At 36.3% G+C, this 21803-nt stretch overlaps 1 protein-coding gene across 1 annotated transcript in view; it reads left to right on the forward strand.

Annotated features, from left to right (window-relative positions):
* Nucleotides 1-21265, forward strand: part of SCAI (suppressor of cancer cell invasion) — a 191179-nt gene extending 169914 nt beyond the window's left edge. The window contains exons 17-18 of the mRNA XM_058302397.2: nt 98-198; nt 12061-21265. Coding sequence (XP_058158380.1) covers nt 98-198; nt 12061-12207 — 248 coding nt within the window. The 3' untranslated portion in view covers nt 12208-21265. The remainder of the gene's footprint in view (nt 1-97; nt 199-12060) is intronic.
* The last annotated feature ends 538 nt before the right edge of the window (nt 21266-21803 follow it).

Below are 21803 nucleotides of genomic sequence, written 5' to 3' on the forward strand. Positions count from 1 at the left end.
AGGAAGGAAAATTATGAAGATTTTCCAAATGTTTTTGCCTTTGAAACTCATTTTCCATTTAAGATGCCTTTTACTGTCACTTTTCTCCTTTTTGCAGATCAGGCATTTCTCCAGTTTTTTGGAGATGAATTTCTTCGCTTACTTCTTACAAGATTTATCTTTTGTTCAGCCACCATGAGGATGCACAAGATTTTTCGGGTAGGCAAAGACTATTAAAGATGAATTTTACTATTTTAAGTAATTAAGACTCATAGGATTATATTTTACCTGTATTAAAATTTGAATAGGTCCAAAATAATATTTACATACTCATGTAATTATAATAGTTAACAACATAAGGTACCTTGAATATCTACCACCCAGTTTAAGTAGAACATTTTCATTATGTTTGAAACATTTCATTATCTCTGTGGGTCCTGATCCTATCTCCCTCTCAAATGAAACTAACATCTTGAATTTTATGGTTATCATTTGCTTTTCTTTTGAGTTTTGCTCCATGTATTTGTATTCCTACACAACATTTTCATGGACCCAACTTGCTTTTTTTTCACTCAGTGTTAAGTCTCTGAAATTGAGCCATGTTGTTAACTGTATCAACCATTATAATTTCTTTCACTGCTCTGTAGGATTCAATTATTTGGCTATCTCTCAAATTACTTATCTATACTACTGATAATGGAAATGTGGGTTGTTTCTAGTTTTTCAGTTTTACAAATGATGCCACAGTGAAATTCTGTATCAGTTTTCTGGTACATATATATAAGATTTTCTCAGGAGAATGTACCTAGTAGTGCAATTGCTAGGTTAGAGTATATAGGCATATTTAACTTTATTAGATAATGGCAAACTGTTTTCCTAAGTGATTATATTAATTTACATTCCCAGTAGCAATGTGTAAGAGAGCTGTTACTCTAATTCTTTCCAATACTTGTTGTATTCATATTTTATATTTTATATGAATATGGTAGGTATAAAGCTCATTGTGGTTTTAATTTTCATTTCATATGTGTTTTTCTGCAAGTCTTGTCCATTTTCCTATCAAGTAATTTGGTTCTTTCTCTGTATTTATGTACCTATACAACAGTGTAATTGCGATTTTTAAAATTTTAGCTACTATATCTCTCACTTCTATAAATAACGTTTGGTTCTTCTTCAAATACAGCTGAACAGTTTTTAAATGTTTGTTTAAAAATGTTTAAAGAGGGTGGTGGATATGGCTCAAGTGACTGGGCTCCCATCTACTATATGAGAGGTTCAGGGTTTGATTCCCAGTGCCTCCTGGTGAAGGCAAGCTGCAGAGAGCTGGCCCACATGGAGCACTGGCCTTTGTGGTGAGCTGCCCCAAGCAGAGAGCTGGTGCAGCAGAGTGACACAAGAAAAAGAGAAACAGAGGGGAGACAATAAAAGACAAAGCAAACCAGGAAGCTGAGGTGGTGCAAGAAAGTGAACCTCTCTCTCCCACTCCGGAGGTCCCAGGATTGGTTCCTGGTGCTGCCAGAAAGAGAAGACAAGTAGACACAGAAGAATCACAGCAAATAGACCCAGAGAGCAGACAATGGGGGGGAGAATTTTTTTTTTTAAGTTTAAAGACTTTTTGTCTCAAAATAATGTTATTTTTAAAGAATACACAGCGAATGGACACAGAGAGCAGACAAAGGTGGGGAGAAATTTTTTTAAAAGTTTAAAGACTTTTTTCTCAAAATATTGTTATATTCTCCAAAATTTCACTATAATATTAAATGTGAAAAAATTTTATGGTGAGTATTCATATACCCACCGCTTAGATTCTGCAGTTAACAGTTTGATATATTTGCTTTCTCACATATTTGTTCATGTATCCATCCCTCTTAAAATATATCAATACATCTTTTTTTTTTAAGATTTATTTATTTATTTATTTCTCTCCCCATCCCCCCCACCCCGGTTGTCTGTTCTCTGTGTCTGTTTGCTACGTCTTCTTTGTCTGCTTCTGTTGTCGTCAGCAGCACGGGAATCTGTGTTTCTTTTTGTTGCGTCATCTTGTTGTGTCAGCTCTCGATGTGTGTGGCGCCATTCTTGGGCAAGCTGCACTTTCTTTCGCGCTGGGCGGCTCTCCTTACGGGGCGCATCCCTTGTGCGTGGGGCTCCCCTACGCAGGGGACACCCCTGCATGGTACAGCACTCCTTGCGCGCATCAGCACTGTGCATGGGCCAGCTCCACATGGGTCAAGGAGACCCGGGGTTTGAACCGCGGACCTCCCATGTGGTAGATGGATGCCCTAACCACTGGGCCAAGTCTGCTGCCACATCTTTTTTTTTTTTAAGATTTATTTTATTTATTTATTCCTCCCCCACCCCTCGTTTTGCACTCACTATCTGCTCTCTGTGTCCATTCGTTATGTGCTTGTCATCTTTTTAGGATGCACCAGGAACTGAACCCTGGACCTCTTATGTGGGAGGGAGGCATTCCTAATGGCTTGAGCCACCTCTTCTCCTGCTTGTTGTGTCTCTCATTGTGTTTCCTTCTGGTTATTCTTCATTGCATTAACTTGTGTCATCTTGTTGCGTCAGCTCGCTACACCAGCTATATGTCACCTCGCGATCTTGCCTGTCTTCTTTAAGAGGCACTAGGAACCAAACCTGGGACCTCCTGTGTGGTAGGCAGGCACCCAACTGCTTTTGTGTCATTTTGCTGCACCCACTCTCCACATCGGCCGGCACTCCTGCATGGGGCTGCATTCCCATGTGGGCTGGCACTCTGCGTGGGCCAGCTTGCCCTCACCAGGAGGCCTTGGGCATCGAACCCTTGATCTTCTATATGGTAGGCAGAAACCCAATTGGTTGAGCCCCATCTGTTTCCCATTCGTAGGTTTTTTTAAAGTCTCTGTAACATTTTACATTCTTACCAATAGTCTATGAAAGCTGTTCTACATCCTTACCTACCTTTGGTGTTATCAATCTTTTTAATTTTAAATATTCTAGTGGGTAAAGAAGAAGAAGAAGAAAAAAAACAACACTCTAGTGGGTACATAGTTGTATTTTTTGTGATTTTAATTAGTCTTTCACTAGTGAATAATGATATTGAACATTTTTTCATGTGTTAATTGGTAATTCATATATCTTATTTGTGAACTATGTTGAAGCTCTTTGCCCACTTCATTAATTGGTTATCTTTTTATTATTGAGGTTTATTCTTAAGAGTTTTTTGTTGTTGTTGTTTTTTAATGTTTTCTGGATACAAGTCTTTTGTCAGATATATGTATTTCATTCTGTGGCTTGCCTTTTTCTTTCCTTAACATTAGGTTTTGAAAGTGGCCATGGTGGCTGCTGGGGGCAGGGAGTGAGAGGAAGAGATGAGATGTGGGGGCATTTTCGGGGGTTGGAGTTGTCCTGGGTGGTGCTGCAGGGACAGTTACCAGACACTGTATGTCCTCCCATGGCCCACTGGGTGGACTGTGGGAGAATGTGGGCTGTGGCGTGGACCATTGACCACAAGGTGCAGAGATGTATTCACCAAGTGCAATGAATATCTCATGATGATGGAGGAGGTTGTTGTTATGGGGGGAGGAGTGGGGTGAGTGGGGTGGGGGGTATATGGGGACCTCATATTTTTTTAATGTAACAATAAAAAAATTAATAAAGACAAAAAAATGTGAGAAATGGGAAAAAATAGGTTTTGTGGGTTTTTTGTTTGTTTTTTCACTTGGGTAGAAAAAAAAATATATATGTATTATGTGTGTGTGGTACATTCATTGCAATTGATGAATACATTTTGGAGCATTGCCATTAAGCATGGATTATAGTTTACACTATAGTTTATGCACTCTTCCACACAGTTCTGTAGGTTATGGCAGGACTGTATCTGTTGTTGGAATGTCATTCAGGACAATTCCCAAGTCCCGAAAATGCCCCTGTGTTACACCCATTTTCCCTCTCCCTAACCTCAGAACTTCCAGCAGCCACTGCCTGCCTACATATCAATGGTATAAGTTCTTCCATTCCTAGAATCACAATAAGTCTATAGTAGAATACCAGTAAGTCCACTCTAGTCCAGAGTTCATTCTCCAATCCTGAAGATTCTGGGATGGTGATGCCCCCTCCATCTCTAATTGAGAGGGGGCTTCGGTTCCATATGGCCCATGGATGGGACTCTTGCTTGCATTCGTAGGCTCTCTCAGTTCCTTGGTATGGTGATTGTCCATCATCACCTCCTTGTTAGTTGTCCTGGGTGAGTCCAATGAACTGGAAAGTAGGTGTTGCAACTCCGTTGAGGCTCAGGGTCCAGTTGGCACATGGACAGTCCGAAGATTCAAGTCTCTTGGACGTATACCTATCAACTCCAGCACCAACTATAGGTTCAAATAAAATGAACCAAAGAGCCATATTTAGAGAAACCACAACTGAATCCAATTCTGTCACACTGGGGTGCTTAATAGTAGGTTTTGAAGAATGAGACTTTTAAAAATTTTGGTGAAGTTTTATTTTATCAATTTTTTTCTTCAATGTTTTGTGTTTCTGTGTTCAATTTAAGAAATCTTTGCCTATTTCAAAATCAAAAAGATTTTTTCCTATGTTTTCTTCTGGTAGTTTTATAGTTTTAGCTTGTACATTTAGACCTATCATCTATTTTGAGTTAATTTTTGCTTAAGGTGTGAGGTAAGAGTTAAATTCATTTTATAAATATTTGGATATGCATTCTAGTGCCTTTTGTTGAAAAGCTTACCCTTTTCCATGTGTTGGAATGTGTTCCTTTCTCATAGAATTCTTAAAGAGTTTGTGAGAATTGGTATTATTTCTTCTTTGAATGGTTGATAGAGTTTATCAATGAACCATATAGCCCTGAAGTTTTCTTTTTTGAAGGTTTTAAGTTACGAATCCAGTTTCAAAGGTCTATCCAGGTTTTCTATTTCTTCTCGAGTCAATTTTGATAATTCATGTCCTGCCAGGCTTTTGTCTAATGTATTGCCATAAACTTGTTCATAATATTCATTTATTCCTTTAATCCTTGCAGGCTCTCTAGTGATCTTTCATGTCTCATATCGGTAATTTGTTTCTTCTTTCTTTTTTTTTTCAGTCTAGCTAAAGGTTTATCAATTTTAATGATCTTTTCAAAGAACTGCTTTTGATTTCATTAATTATTCACTACTCTTTGTCTCTTTTCCATTTCTCCGATTTCCATTCATGCTTTTATTTTTATTCTTTTTACTTACTCTGATTTTAATTTGCTTTCATAATTCTAGTTTAATAACATTAGATCTGAAAACATTTTTTCTCTTCTGATATTTTTCTCTTTTATCCTTTTAAGCACTACTTTAATGTATGACTTCAATAATATTAAATTTATTTGGATCTCTATTATGTCTCAGCATATATGTTATTTTGGTGAGGGTTCCATCTGCACTTGAAAAGAACGTGTATTCTATTTTTTTTTTAAGATTTTTAAAAAAATTTATTTCTCTCCCCTTCCCCCCAGTTGTCTATTCCATGTGTCTGTTTTGCTGCAAGTTCTTTTCTCCGCTTCTATTGTCAGTGGCACAGGAATCTGTGTCTCTTTTTTGTTGTTGTTGTTATATCATCTTGCTTTGTCAGCTGTCCGTGTGTGTGGCACCATTCCTGGGCAGGCTGCACTTTCTTTCACGCTGGGCGGCTCTCCTTACGGGGCGCACTCCTTCGCGGGGGACACCCCTGTGTGGCACGGCACTCCTTGCACGCATCAGCACTGCGCATGGGCCAGCTCCACACGGGTCAAGGAGGCCCGGGGTTTGAACCATGGACCTCCCATGTGGTAGACGAACACCCTATCCATTGGGCCAAGTACGCTTCTCTGTTCTGCTATTATTTTTTTTTTTTAAGCTCAATCTTTTTTTTTTTTTTTAATTTATTTAATTCCCCTCCCCTCCCCCGGTTGTCTGTTTTCTGTGTCTTTTTGCTGCGTCTTGTTTATTTGTCCGCTACTGTTGTTGTCAGCGGCACGGGAAGTGTGGGCGGCGCCATTCCTCGGCAGGCTGCTCCCTCCTTCGCGCTGGGCGGCTCTCCTTATGGGTGCACTCCTTGCGCGTGGGGCTCCCCTACGAGGGGGACACTCCTGTGTAGCACAGCACTCCTTGCGCGCATCAGCACTGCGCATGGGCCAGCTCCACATGGATCAAGGAGGCCCGGGGCTTGAACCGCGGGCCTCCCATGTGGTAGACGGACGCCCTAACCACTGGGCCAAAGTCCGTTTCCCCCTGTTCTGCTATTATTGAATCGAATGTTATATATGCGTAAATTTGTTCAATTTCATTTTGAACTAATTTAAAGTGTCCAAGTCTATATTCTTACTGATTTTCTGTCTCCTTGTTCTATCCCTGAGAAAGGAGCATCTCACCTCTAATTATAATTGTGAATTGGTCTGTATTAGTTAGGGTTCTCTAGGGAAACAGAATCAATAAGGGATATCTGTCCATTGTTAAGAGATTTATCAGAGTCTCTCATGCAGCCATGGGGATGTACAAGTCCAGGTTTCACAGGCAGGCTGCAGCCAGGAGCTCCAATGAACGTCCAATGAAGATTCTTGACAAGTTCTGGGAGATGTTGGCTGTCCAAAGAGAGCTGGGAAATTCTCTCTCAGCTGGAATCACTTATGCATCAAGGGATTCAATTGATTGGGTTAAGCATAACTCACTACTGATGGCAATCTCCCTGACTGGTGTAATTATAACTAGCTATCTATGATTTACCACTGCAGTAAAGTCAATGGTGACTAAAGTCCATAAATGCCCTTGTATTACAGTTAGCCCAGTGCTTGCTTGACCAAACAACTGGGCACAGTTACCTGGCTGAGTTGACAGAATAGCCTAACCATCACATGGTCTATTTCTCATTTCAGTTCTGTTTTTTCTTTGTGTTTTTTGAAGCTCTGTTATTGGGTTATTAGGATCATGCATAATTAGAATTGTTTTGTCTTCTTTTAAAATGACCCGTTCATCATTGTGAAAATATCTTTATCCTTGGCAGTATTCTTTGATCTGCGGTCTTGATTGTTCAATATATATTCATGCCAGCTTTTTTCTGGTTTCTGTAAGGCATATCTTTTTTCATCTTTTTACTTATAACCCATGTCTGTCTTTAAAGTGGATTTCTTTTCAACAGCATTAGTTAGGCACTGCTTTTTTATCTAGTTTGACCATCTCTGCTTTTTACTTGATATTTTTAGTATTAAATTGCATTTGCATTTTAAGATTAATTTTTTTGTTTGTTTGTTTGTTTATTTATTTATTTATTTATTTATTTCTCTCCCCTTCCCACCCCCCACCCCCGTTGCCTACTCTCTGTGTCCATTAGCTGTATGTTCTTCTGTGACCGCTTCTATCCTTATCAGCCGCACCGGGAATCTGTGTTTCTTTTTTTGTTGTTGCATCATCTTGCTGCATCAGCTCTCATTATGTGCGGTGCCACCATGTGCAGGCTGCACTTTTTTTTGCACTGAGCAGCTCTTCTTACAGGGCACACTCCTTGCACGTGGGGCTCCCCTACACGGGGGACACCCCTCCATGGCACAGCACTCCTTGCGCACATCAGCACTGCACATGGGCCAGCTCCACACGGGTCAAGGAGGCCCGGGGTTTGAACCGTGGACCTCCCATGTGGTAGGCGGACGCCCTATCCATTGGGCCAAGTCCGCTTCCCTGCATTTGCATTTAATGTCATTTTTTGTAAGGTTTGATTGACATCAACCATTTTATTATTTATTTTCTATTTGTTCTACCTGTGGTTTGTAATTTTTTCTTCCTCTCCTGTCTCTATCTTCATTTGAATTTTTGTTTCATTATGTTAGAATTTTAGTTTACCTCCTCTACTGATTTATGCTATATCTCTTGTTTTACTATTTTATACCATTTCACATATAATGTAAGACTTACAATATCCTTCCATTTTCTTCCTCCCATACTCTCTTCTAGTATTGTCATACATATGGCATCTATGTATGATACATATATATAATAAATTGTGGTTATTATAGCTTGAAATAGTCATTCATCTTTTTTAAAAAAAATTTTAATTGAGGAGGAAGGTATCCATATATTTACCGTTACTGGTATTCTTCATATACATTTAATTTTCCATCTGGTACAATTTTTCTTCCTTTACCATTTCTTGTAATACAGATCTGGTCATGATAAATTTCCCTCATTGCTTATTTATCTGAAAGTCTTTATTTCAACCTATTTATTTATTTATTTATTTTTATTTTTCAGGCGGTCCTGGGGCCGGAGATTGAACCCAGGACCTCGTACATAGGAAGAAGGTGCTCAACCACTGAGCTACATCCATTTCCCCTCCCTTTTTTTTTAAATCCATGATTTATTTAGAAATGTGTTGTTTAAAATTCAAATATTTGGCAGTTTTCAAGATATCTTTCTCTTGTTTATTCCCAACTTAATTCCTTTGTGATCAGAGATTATACTTTGTATAATTTGAATCCTTGTAAGTTGGTTGAGACTTGTTTTATTACCCAGAATGTGCCCTATCTTGGTAAATGTTCTCTGGGCATTTGAAATGAATATATAGATGCTGCTGTTTTGGGGTGAAGTATTCTATGTGTGTCTTTTAGATCATGTTGGTTTATAATGTTGTTCAAGTTCTCTATTTCCTTGCATGTTATGTGTCTACTTGTTCTATTAAGTGTTGTAGTAGATGATAGATCCTTTTTTGGTGTGTGGCTGATTATAAGGTTTTATCTTAATATTAGTTTTTTGTAATTTGGTTAGGATGTACCTTGATGTGGCTTTGGGTTTTTTTGTTTTGTTTTATTTTGTTTCTTCCCCTGCTTGGGTTTCTGGGATTTGTTGAGCATACTCAAACTGGGTTTTTTAAGTCTTTTTTCTCTTTGTGTTTCATTTTGGATAGTTGCTATTGCTATGCTTTCAAGTTCACTGAGCTTTTCTCCTGCAATATCTAATCTGCTGTTAATCTATCTAGGTAGTTTTTCATTTCAGGCATTGCATTACTCATCTCTACAAGTTCTTTTTGGTTCTTCTTAATATCTTCTATTTCTCTCATTTTACTCATGTTTTTCTTTTCTTTAACATATATGTAATAGCTGAAGATCTTCTCTGTCATTTCTCATTTTATCCTCTCTGTCATTTCTAGTTCAATTGTTTTTCCAACTAGTTGTAGTTCTCATATTCCTGGTTCTTTGTATGCCTAGTAATTTTCTTTTAGCTTGTGGGCATTGTGAATTTTATGATGTTGAGTTCTGGATTTTGTTGTCTTCCTTTAGAGTGTGGGACTTTGTTCTGGCAGTGTATTAGTCAGCCAAAGGGGTGCAACCAGAAATTGGCTGGTTTTTATAAAGGGTATTTATTTTGGATAGGAGCTTACAGATAGCAGGCCATAAGTTACTTCCCTCACCAAAGTCTGTTTTCACATGTTGGAGCAAGATGGCTGCTGACATCTGCAAGGATTCAGGCTTCCAGGGGCTTGCTTCTCTTTTCTCTGTGAGCTTACTTCCTCGGACTCCAGCTTAAGGCTTCAGCATCAAACTCCAACATCAAAACTCCAACATCAAAAACCCTCAACTCTGTCCTTTGCCATGCCTCTTATCTGTGAGTCCCCACCTATCGGGGTGGGAGCTCAATGTCCTAATGACATGGCCCAATCAAAGCCCAGATCATAATTTAATCATGCCCAGGTACAGACCAGATTACAAACATAATCCAGTATCTATTTTTGGAATTCATAACCATATCAAACTGCTACAGGCAATAATTATGTAACTTGCAAATCTTCCTTAACTTTTTATGTCTTGTTTTTAAGCTTTTTTGAAGTAGATTTAGAGTAATCTGAGGTAGTAGATTTCTTAAGTCGTAATAGTAAAGCCTGACACTTCTGGATCTCTAATCTATGTTCCTGGTTTCAACAAAAATTCCCCACTCGGGAATCGGACTTGGCCCAGTGGATAGGGCATCCGTCTACCACATGGGAGGTCTGCGGTTCAAACCCCGGGCCTCTTTGACCCGTGTGGAGCTGGCCCACGCACAGCGCTGGTGTGCGCAAGGAGTGCCGTGCCACGCAGGGGTGCCCCACGCATAGGGGAGCCCCACACGCAAGGAGTGCGCCCCATAAGGAGAGCCACCCAACCCAAAAGAAGTTCAGCCTGCCCAAGAATAGCGCCGCACACACGGAGAGTTGACACAGCAAGATGACGCAACAAAAAGAAACACAGATTCCCGTGCCGCTGACAACAACAGAAGTGGACAAAAAGAACAAGCAGCAAATGGACACAGAGAGCAGCCAATTGGTGGGGGGGGGGGAAGGGGAGCAAAATAAAAAAAAATTCCCCACTCTGCAGGATGTTTCATCAGAACTCAAACATCTCCCAGCCCTATGTGAGCTGAGAAAATTGTTCAGCTTACAGTTCACCAGTAGTATTTTTTCATTCTTTTCTTTTTTAGGGTTTTTGAGAATTTTGTTTTTGTCACTGCCCATAGTATTAGTGTGGTGAAATAAAAATTTGGTTTTTCTAATATGTAATGAGTAAGGCCAATAGGCAGAAGTGACATTTTCACATGTGAAGTGTTGTGTGAGATACATAGAAAAGTGGTAATTTATTTCTCCAGGAAATTGTAAATGTGTTCCAGAATTATAGTGTGCAGAAATTACCAAATGATGTAGGAGTTTTCAAATGAGAATTACCTGATTCTTGAAGTTGTCTTTCTCTTGCACTTTATTATAATGTTTTTCTCTAATTATTCCTTGTCTTCCTGTTTTTCTAATTTTTTTCTTCACCCTTTGTAGTACCCCCTCAACTCTTTTTGTTTTTCACTCTCTATGTTAAAATTCTTAAAAATCATATTCATTTTCATGGCTTCACTTCTTATATTCATCCAGATTATATACCGATGCTTACATATACTGCTTAAACTTGTCTTCTGAGCTACAATACTGAATTTTCAAATGTTGAGGACCAAATCTACCTCTAATATCCTATTACCACAAATAAAATATACCTAAAGTTTTTCCTTTCCCTAATTATTTCGTCCTTACTTCCCCTTTTCTCTCAGTAGCTTCTAACTCTTCACTCAGTCTTCTATTCCTGAAATCTTACGGTCATCTTTGATACCTCTCTTAATTATCAAGTCCCATTAATTTTACCTCTTTAGTGCTTATGTCTTTTTTTTTTTTTTTTTAGCAACTGACAATATTTATTAAAATAATTGACTTAAGCATCTGCAGTGGTGACTTCAGCCTCTACTCCTGGCTCAGTACTGATAGAAGTAATCTGCTTAACAATCTCAAAAGGACTGTGCAGGTCAATGAATCACTTGTGGATCCTCATCTGGAAATGATCCCAAGTCTTTGAACCTTCACCACAAGGAGTTTTCCTTTTAGTGATTCTTAGAGTCTTGGTAGACATCCGAACCGGTCCCTTCACTTTGAGGTTCTTTTCCTTGCGCCTCTAGTCAAGTCAGCACACACCTTCTCCAGAGACTTCACGATGCGGTTGGTCAGGGTGATTCTAATACGGTAAATCACCACCTCTGGTTCCACAGGGGTCTTTCTGGTGTCATTAAAAGCCATGGCTGCGGCGTGGCTTCCTGACCGACTTGTTCCTCGGCGAGAGTGAACAGCAGTGAGTCAGGAGGACCAGGGAGCCGAAACAACGGCTGCTACAGCAACTGCGTTTTCCTCGAAAAGATCTTTTCCCTCATTTTAATTTCTACTACAACTTCTCTTTATCTATTCATTTAACAAATACTTGTTGAACTTCTATGTGTGCTAGAATTTTTTCCCCCAGCATGTAGAAATGATTTGGTTTCCAAACAATGTAGTATAGGAGATAGCAATGATAGGCCTCATAAATATATGTGGAATGACTCACTAAGTGAATATTAGATTGAACAATATGAAATTGTCATTTTTTAAGGTCGAATGTCAGCAATTTCATGTGTTCAATATATGTGTTACTGATAAGACTCATACCCATATGAAGGAGGAAAATAAATATTAAGTTACTCCTTATTACTATATATATTAATGTTGTATATAATTTTCTTTGATTAGACTCTAAAACTTGACTTTATTTTCTTTGCCTTCCAGGAAACACGAAATTATCCAGAAACATACCCACAACTGCCAAGGGATGAAACAGTGGAGAACCCTCATCTCCAGAAGCACATTTTGGAATTAGCATCCATTCTGGATGTTCGAAACGTGTTCCTTGAGAATACCATAGATGACTATTAAAACAAAAATCCTTTTGTTTAAACAGTTTTTCATTTGCCACAGATTTTAAATGGTGCAATTTTCTAATGTGATGACAAACACATAGTGGTGTTACTTAGTTTTATTTTTTGATTTACAATCACCATTTTGAAAACAAACTGAAAAAAATTGTTCAAACTTTCAGGCTGTTTTAAAACTCAGTCTTTTAGGTCTTTTAAAAACTAGATTAATCTTGGAATTTTTATTTTTTGGTTTTGCGGTATGGATACTTACCTCCAACATCTAATCCTATATTCAAATAGTCACTATTCTCACTCTGAGAAGAGTAAATAATTTATTTTTATATAATGAAAAAATCCAACTCTTATTCTTGGATCTTAAATGTATAGATTTGGAAAATATGTAATTGTTCACAAAGATGAAACTTGCCAGCATGGACTACTGAAAACCAAGAACAGATTCCTTCCATAAAAATATTCCCTTTTATTCCAACTTATTAGGCAGAAAAAAGCCTAATTCTTTGAAGCACCATCAAGACAGTTCCTGAAAGCATTCAATTATTTTAAATACTGTCAAATTTCAGAATCTATATAAAATTGATTTGCATCTAAAAGCTAAATCTTTTATTAGGAACTTGATGATAAATATTATTTGGAATGTGTGAGTTCTGTGGTACCATGAGATTTTTTTTTTCCTTTGTAGTCTTTGAATGCTAGATTAAAAAGAATAACAACTTTGAAATATTTCAGCCAGAAATCTGGCTGTTGATTTCATAATACAGTGTCTCCAACAGAATCCTAATTTAAACTATTTATTCATGAGACCAAGTTTAAAAGACTATCTGGATTGATGTCCATGGCATAGAGTGCAAATCTGTAAATTTTTTTCTAGTTTAAATTTATGAGATTTCAGAGTCAGAGATATTACCAATTTTGGTTAGAGATAAGTGATATTATAAAATTTAAAATGGAAATTGCTTTTACTTTGACAGTTTGGGGATAATATTTGTTAGAGCTCCCTGTATTTAATATTTTATATTCATGTGCAACTTTTAAAATTATTTTAAATAGTACTCAATGTGTAATATAAAGACTTTTGCATTTCCTTCCCTGTCATCCCCTTCATAACTTCACTGGCACTAGCTATTAGGTTGTTATTGATTTTTCTTCTTTCAGTTTCATAGTGGTCAAGGTCAGGAATTTATGAATCAAAAGAACTTGTACCTAATTTTCGGTACAGCCTCACATTCTACCTCTGGCTGTCCCAGGGGAAATAAGGTGATTGCTTTTTGTGCCTTTTTCCTATGTCCCTAGGGATATTTTACTATAATATTTTAAACTTGGTTTTCATTTCTGGCATACAGAACTATTTGAGTCTAAGTTATTCATATACCTGTTCCAATTTGGTGAGGTTTTTTTAAATCTGATGTCTTGAAGTTATTGTTCTTGAGTTTTAGGGACATTGGTTTTTTTTTTTCCTTAACATTCTTCATTTAAAGGCATTAATCTAGTCATATGTTGATGGATATTGACTTTTTTTTAATTAAAAATTTTTTAAAAATTTATTTATTAACCTCCCCCATGTTGTTTGCGCTCGCTGTCTGCTCTCAGCAATCTGTGGTGGTGCAGGCCAGCTTGTCTTCACCAGGAGCCACATCAGCTTCCCTTTGGTTTGTTTTTGTAATATTTTGGTTTTCTCTCTGTAACAACATTTCAGAAAGCATGGGGAAAGTCAACTTAGAGATTTCCTTTGCTACTGGGTTGTTTTCATTATCTGATATATACAGCTTTTCTTTTCTTTTTCAGTTACCTGACAGTTTTCTGGCCACTTGTTTCAGTTCCCCGAAAGTTTTGTGAAAGTAATGATCTTCAGAATGCATATTTTCTTATTCTCTGAAGCTTAAAATATTTATTGTCCTAAGCTTTGTCTTTACTTGTTTAGCATTAAGAACACTGGACTGGGAACTGTGAGAACTGAGTTCTAATCCTGACTTTCCGGGTAACTAGTTTTATGCCCTTTGACAAGAGTCTTAATGTTTTTGCTCTTTAGCACTCTTATCTGTAAAATGAAGGGCCTGGCTCAAGGTCCCTTGCGATACTATTATATAATTTGAACTCTTGGCTCCAAAAGATAAGGATTTCTCCATCCCTGCCACCAGGAAAACTAGTTTTTCCCTTTTTTAGCATGCACGCCATCTTCTATTCTAGTTTACCTAGTTTTTGTTCAAGAAAATATCTGGGTTCTGGTTGTTTGTTGCAGGAGCTAGTTTATAGAGAGACTTTTGTGAAGAAGTTAGACTTTTTGTGATTAGTAACATGTTTAAGAACATGTGGTCTTTTTTTTTTTTAAGATTTATTTTTTATTTATTTCTCTCCCCCTCCCCCCCCCCCCAGTTATCTGCTCTCTGTGACTATTTGCTGTGTGTTCTTCTGTGACCGTTTCTATCCTTATCAGTGGCACTGGGAATCTGTGTTTCTTTTTGTTGTGTCATCTTGCTGTGTCAACTGTCCGTGTGTGCGACCCCATTCTTGGGCAGGCTGCACTTTCTTTCGTGCTGAGCAGCTCTCCTTACAGGGCACACTCCTTGCGCGTGGGGCTCCCCTACATAGGGGACACCCTTGCGTGGCACGGTACTCCTTGAGCGCATCAGCACTGCACATGGGCCAGCTCCACACCAGTTAAGGAGGCCCACAGACCTCTGATGTGGTAGGTGGATGCCCTATCCTTTGGGCCAAGTCTGCTTCCCAGAACACGTGGTCTTAGAAATCAAAAAGAGAATTTAAAGTTTGATCTTTGAGCTAATATGAGAAAAAATTTTGTTTTTTGAGGGAAGAACAATATTTAAGAGAGTGGTCAGGGAAGACTTCATTAAGAAGGTGACATTTGTGCAAACACTTGATGTTTATCTTTTTTCCTTTTTCTTTTTTTTTTACTTTTTATTATGAGAAAAATTTTATACATACACAAAGTGTAATGAACCCTCATGTGCCTGTCACTCAACTTCTATGTTTTAAGGCATTACTTTAACCAAGGAAGAAGAAATGTAAAGAGACAATCATCCAGTGAGCTCAAAGTGGCAATGTCAAAAAATTTCATTTTTAAGTGCATACCACCTCCTTTATAAATATGAAAATGTCTAGCCTTTTTAAATTTATTTTTGGAATTGATCGAAATTTAAATATTGGAAATAAGGACAGAGGAAGTCAATGGAAAAAGAATACTCTTTTGTTTTCAAATTGCACGAACTCTCCCTGGAGATTCTAATACAGTTTCTCACCTTCTTTAAGAATCAAAGTAATCAAAGTAGAAAATATAAATTTGCAAGAAGCCAGCGTACAAAAAACAATACTAAGCACAATGGAATTATTTTCTCCCTTTTTTGTCCATATGGTTCTGAGGTTGATAAAGCAACTTTTCTTCCAATTTTACAAAAGAGAAAGTTGAGACCACAAAAAGCTGTCATTTTACTCATGGTTAGTGATAGAGCTGGACTAAAACTCTAATTTCCTAATATCAGCCTATTCTTTCTGGCAGCTCAGGTTGCTTTTTTTAATGGACAAGAAAGAGATAATTAGTGATTTATATTTTAGCACAAAAGTTTGTTATTTTTTTTAATATATCAAATAGTAAAACCAGTGAATCAATCAGTCCTAGTAAATTTTTGTTTATTAAATTTTAAAACTCTGCAAGTCAATATTTTATCTTTGAATTTAGCCAGTAGATATTCTTTTTCTGTGTGTGTTTCCCCCCAGGAAATGGTGCTCCCCAAAACTCTCAAGGCACATAGAATTTATTGTACCATTTATGTCTTTACCAAGTGGAAATGTTTTGAAGTTAAAGAAGCAAGTGCAAACTAGTCATAGCTCTAAGTTTTCCTGGTGTGGGATCTGGGTTTTTTCCTTTTTTTTTGGTCCCCTCCCATTTGTGGCTACTGACCTTTATTTTCGTCTTGCAATAGAATTCCCAGAAACAGATTAAATGATAATTGTTGAGGTAAATAGAAAAAGTATCTAATCTGATTTTGTATCAATTATGGGGAAAAAATTTTTTTTAGCATTCTTTCTCAAATTTAATCTCTGACCTGTGTGACTTAGTAACTTTCTGCATCTGAGAAGTGCTTTGGACCCTGGCGATAAAATTTGTACTTAATTATCCATGAGATTTGTAGTCAGTGTGATATATAGAGCTCATTCTGGGCTGGAAATAGAGTAGGGTGCCAAGGTCTGCGAACTTGGCCACTGCCAGTGATTCAGAACTGCCACTACTCCCAAAACGATTTAATATGAATGTGAATGACATTATAAGTCTCTTTGTGATGATATTTGGTTGTATATGTTCCTTTGTAAGTTCGGAGAGTATAAAGGGTATTTACAGTGGAGGACTGTTTTGTTAACCTTATTTATTTGAATTATTATATTTGTAATAGCATGTGTATATTTTTGTGATGCTAGATGCAATCTCTGTATACTTTTTGTGTATATATATACATATTTGTAAATATATTGGTATGCAATTATATAGTATGTGTATATTATACTCCCATACCCATTGTGGGCTGAATTTATTTAAGTTCTGTGAGGACATCGTAGTGGCATTGTTTATGCTGCTGTAATTAGGTTGTGACTATATCTCATTCATGAGCTTCTATTTTAAGGGGCTTGTGTTTGGGCAAAATGGACTAATTTGAAATTGTAATGAGGATATTAAGATCTTAACAAAGCCGGACATTCATAGCTGTTAAAATCATCTGCAAACTTCCATTTAAATTGATGATAAATTAATGATATAAACCTAAAAAATCTAAGTATGTAAAATTGAGACACCAGCAAGTTCTTAAATTATATTAGTCCTTTATTTTTTTGGCCCATATTTGAGTATTATTTTGTACTCAGTAAATTATTTATATTGGGACTTAATCTAGGGACTATGGAAAAATTACTTTGATCACATTTCAAAATAGATAGGAAATGTCATTTAAATGGGGAAAATACATTCCTACTTGTTATTTCAATTTCTGATATTAAATTTTAATTTTGAAACAGTTTTTCTCATCAGTGTGCCTCGTTTTAGATGTATCTCTGTGAAGTTGAACAGGGGGCATTAGCTAGCGGAATGCTTAACCTAGCTGGGGTGGGATTTAGCATGGAATGAGGAACAGAAGGTTGGTAGCTGTGTATCTGCAGCAGCTGTGATTAATTTAATCCTGTCGCGGTATTTCCAACTATAGATTTTTCTTATTGGAATTGCACATCAATACTTTCAGTGAATAAAATTCCTCATTTGTATTGCTGTGCATCTATGAGACCACTTGTGTTTCACATTTAGATGATATGTTTCTATATGAAGTAGTCCTTAATATTAGGTGCGTGGTGTGCTTGAAATCTCTACCAAGGTTGGGGGTGGAGTTGGAAGGGATAAAAGAGGATAGTAAATGTGTGTAGTGCCAATTTGTGGATCAGTGGAATATCAGAAAGTATCAGTGTTTGGTTACTCCTGTCTTCAGTTGGCATGTTCATTTGCATGAAGGAGTGTGGGGATCTTTAACATTCACTTGAACACATTCACTGTGGAAATTAAGCTGGGAATAATTTTTCCAAGATAAAATGTAACTGCAAAGCAAGTTTTTTACCCTATTATTCTCCAAAATATTAAATATATCTGATCCAACATTAAATTATCTTAAAATAGAGAAGATGGATTCAGGAATCAGTTTTACCACCCCAAAAATGTTACATGTGAGCCTTTCTTGTTTGTTTGTTTTTTAAACAAAGCCACATATTCATAATACTTTTCAATATAATAATAAATTGAAAATAAAATGTATAATGTCCCCTTAAATAAAAATTAAATTTTGGTAAAGTACTATTTCTGAAAGATCAGTGAAACATCTTATGGTCTGATTTTCTGTTAATAAGAAAATAATTTATTATAGCTGGAGAGTGGCAGAGTAGATGTTACGCTATTTAAAATTCATAGAATAGACAGGCTCAATGTGGACATTAATTTCAGGAGAGTGGCAACAGTAAAAAGTACAGTAGACAAGATTAACTTTGTGAATATGACCTCTTACCCTAACAGTTGTAAAACCAGTTACTTTGCAGTCAAATAACACAAGAATTACAAAACCAAGCCCTTTCCTTCTTTATTATATTCTCCTGTGCATTTATACATTAATACTTTATACTTATTTGTGCTGTGCTTCCCAGGCTTCCATGGATACTGGGTCACTCTTGGCCTTTTTTTTTTCCTGTCCCCCGAACAATTCATCTTTCCCCAAAGTAGAATTTTAAAACATAATACTACACTATTTCACAGCTTTGTTGAGTTTTGAACACAAGGACTTACTTAAATATTTCTTGTGTTTATGGAAAGATAATTGATGTGTGAATGGAATCAGTCACCTAGAAGGGAAGAGTGTTAGGATAATGGAAGGGGATACGCCCTTAACTGAGTAAAGATAAACATTAAGTATATCTAATCTTTTGGTGTCATAGCTATAGATAGGAAAATTTTTTTTAGGTAAAATAGACATTTTTCACTTATTAGTTTAGTGTGATATTGATTTTTATGAATTCCATTTCTATAAAACATTGTTAATCAACTTGATTTAAATACATTTTTTTAAAATTTTAAAATATTTTTGTTAATTTCTTTTGTGGTTTTGAAATTAGTTCTCAAACTACTGTAAGCAGTGCAATTTTTAACATATTTGAACAGTAGATTCAGGATTTTTAAATAGTTTGATGTACATTATATTAATTATATACTCCACATTCACTCAGTCAAGCCTGAATTTGATCACTGAACAAACCAGAAATTGGGAATACTTTTCCTATTTCAATGGACAATTACAGTCTATATCCTAAGACAATCATCTTTTTAGGTGTGGCTAATTCATCGGTACATTAGTTATTTCAGGGTTCAGATTTTTTTTTAACTTTACTGCTAGTTTCCTGGAATGAAAGTTAATAGTCTGAGTGATTATTTCAATTTCAGAGTGAGATAAGGAATTATGGCTTAGCCTTTCCATAGCTCCCCAGTAAACCTAATTTAAAATTTTATGTTTTCTTACTTAAATATTCTGTTTTGGAGCTATTATGAATGTCTCCTTGTCCACAACTGAAAAACTAAGATTTGTAAACATTGCAGTTTGAACCATAAATTTCCTCAAATATCAAATCAGTATGTTTAACCATTATAAAATGTGAAATGATTATATTTGAGGATCCCAAAGTAAATAATTCTAAACCATAAAGAAATAGCCACTTTATTTTTAAAAAATATTATTCCCACCCTCTTTTGCATGCTATTGATTTTTTTTCTAAATTGAAAATATGTATTTGATGTATTAAAAGTCAGCAGGGAAAAATGTTCAAAATGTTTTATGGCAATACATATTTTTATTACTATTTCCTGAAGAATATGTTGTTTTTTACACTTGATTATTATGTCATCATTTAAAAACTTCTAATGGTCACTAAAATATTTTAGAACTTGATTTTCATGGCTTTTTATAATTATCTAGATGCATATCTTTTGCCACATAAACCATTTGGCTAGTTCTTCATATGTTTTTTGTTTGTTAATAAACTTTGCCTTTCAACAAGCAGAGACTCCTACATTTTGGAGGATTCTTCTGGATGAGGCAGAAAGTTCTTAAGATTATAGGACAAGCAGATGCAATGCCATAACATTTTCACAGTAGAGCTTACAAGTGAAAGAATTTATCCAAATAGGTTATATTCATTGTGCAGCACCAGGATAGTGTGATTTCATTAATCATTGAATCAGAAGACACAGTTATAAATCATTTTTATATTTTGTTCTAATGATTATTGTCATTTCAGGGCACATTGTTCTTTTTTCTGATCAGTTTTCACTGTAAGGTTGAATATCTTTTTTATTACCCAAATCATCACCAAAGGTTAAGTAATCAAATAGGAGTTAAAAGAAGTTATGTTTGATCTTTTTTCCCTGAAAATAATGGCAAACTGTTTTCTACATTGTGGATATTGGGCAAAAATGCACTTGTTTAAATCATAGCAGAAACTGGATATTACTTGGTTTTCTAGTGATGTGAAGTACTTTTTAAAAAATTGTGCTTGTCTGTAACTGCAATGTAACACTATAGGAATTAGAGTTATATTTATTAGCTCTCCTGAAGAGACTGAAGCACAATAATTTTCTCTTAACAATTCCAAGTACTCCTAATCTGTGGTGCAAATAATGAAGCTTAGTCTAGATCTAGCTATTCCCAAATCACATAATATTACCTAGACATTATCTTGTTGCTCATATATGTGTTAAAATTTGGAGATTGTGGGTTAATACTTTAGATCAAAATCCATCAACTCAGCTCTGTTAAGACAGTGAACCACTTGGACTCATTAGGATTGTATACGTGTTATCAGTAGAATAAACTTTAAGGGGTTCTTTACTACTAATGACTAATGGGAAAATTATATTGGCAGTATCATTTGGACTTGAACATCTGTGGTATTGTAAGTTTTGTCTGTTGTGTTTCTAATTTGCATAAGCCATACATACTCTTAAAGAAGGATGTTTCCTGTTTTGTTCCTTTACAGCAGCCTTTTTCTGCTTTGTTAGTTATGGTTAATACTTCCTAGATTTTAGGAATTGAGATATTAACTGAAATATTTTATTTTCTGGAGTTCATCACTTTCGAGTTTTGTGTGATATGTGATTTGTCACAAAGGATAGCAAGCCTTTCAGTAACTACTAAATGCGTTTCAGAGTGAACACAGTATTTCTGCAGCACAAATTCAGTAGGCCCTTGTCTATCCAATGATCTCTTCTGTTGTACATTGCCTACCACCTCGAGGGCCCTTAAAACTAGAGGATGGAAGGTGAAAGATTGCTTTGATGTTTATTGAATAACAAAATACAGAATATCTGATTTTTGTTGTCAGTGTATTGAAGACATTATTTCATTGATAAATGTTCTCTAGGAATGTGACTTACATTCATCTGATGTGAACTGTTGTAAATGAATTTTGTACCTTTAAATTCACGTATATATTAAGTGTATCAATATAAAAATAAAACATTTTTGCTTAAAGATTTTGGTACTTCCTCAGTATTGTAGACCACTTAAGTGCTAACCTGTTTTGTTTGCTTCTTTCGATTAAAACCTGAGATGCTTTAAACTATCTTGGGATAGATACTTATTGTTAGATATTTATTGTTAATAGTTTGTAAATTTCTTCCGAGTCCCGGTCTTGATTTTTCCCAGCCCTGCTCCTAGTTCTCAGAACTAGAACAAGCGGAGGCAGGGATATTTGAGGGGAACTAGGTCCTCACCGTGGGGCTGGCGCTGGCTGTTAGGAGCAAGAACAAGAACTCTTATTAATGTGGAATGTCAGGTGTGGCGTTGGAGAGTCAAGAGACCTCACGTCCGCTACTAATTTACAGTGTAACTTTAAACAACTAGTTTACAATTTAGTAAACAGTGAAATTAATGTAGTGGGCTGCCACCCACGTGTTTTTAAAAGAAATACAATGTATCAGAATGCATTACATAGTGAAGGTTTATATGTGGAAACACTTTCTCGCAATTATGTGTGTACTGGGTTGCGATATACAATGGATAACCTATG

Source organism: Dasypus novemcinctus, chromosome 8 (assembly GCF_030445035.2).
Source record: "Dasypus novemcinctus isolate mDasNov1 chromosome 8, mDasNov1.1.hap2, whole genome shotgun sequence".
Lineage (NCBI taxonomy): Eukaryota > Metazoa > Chordata > Mammalia > Cingulata > Dasypodidae > Dasypus > Dasypus novemcinctus.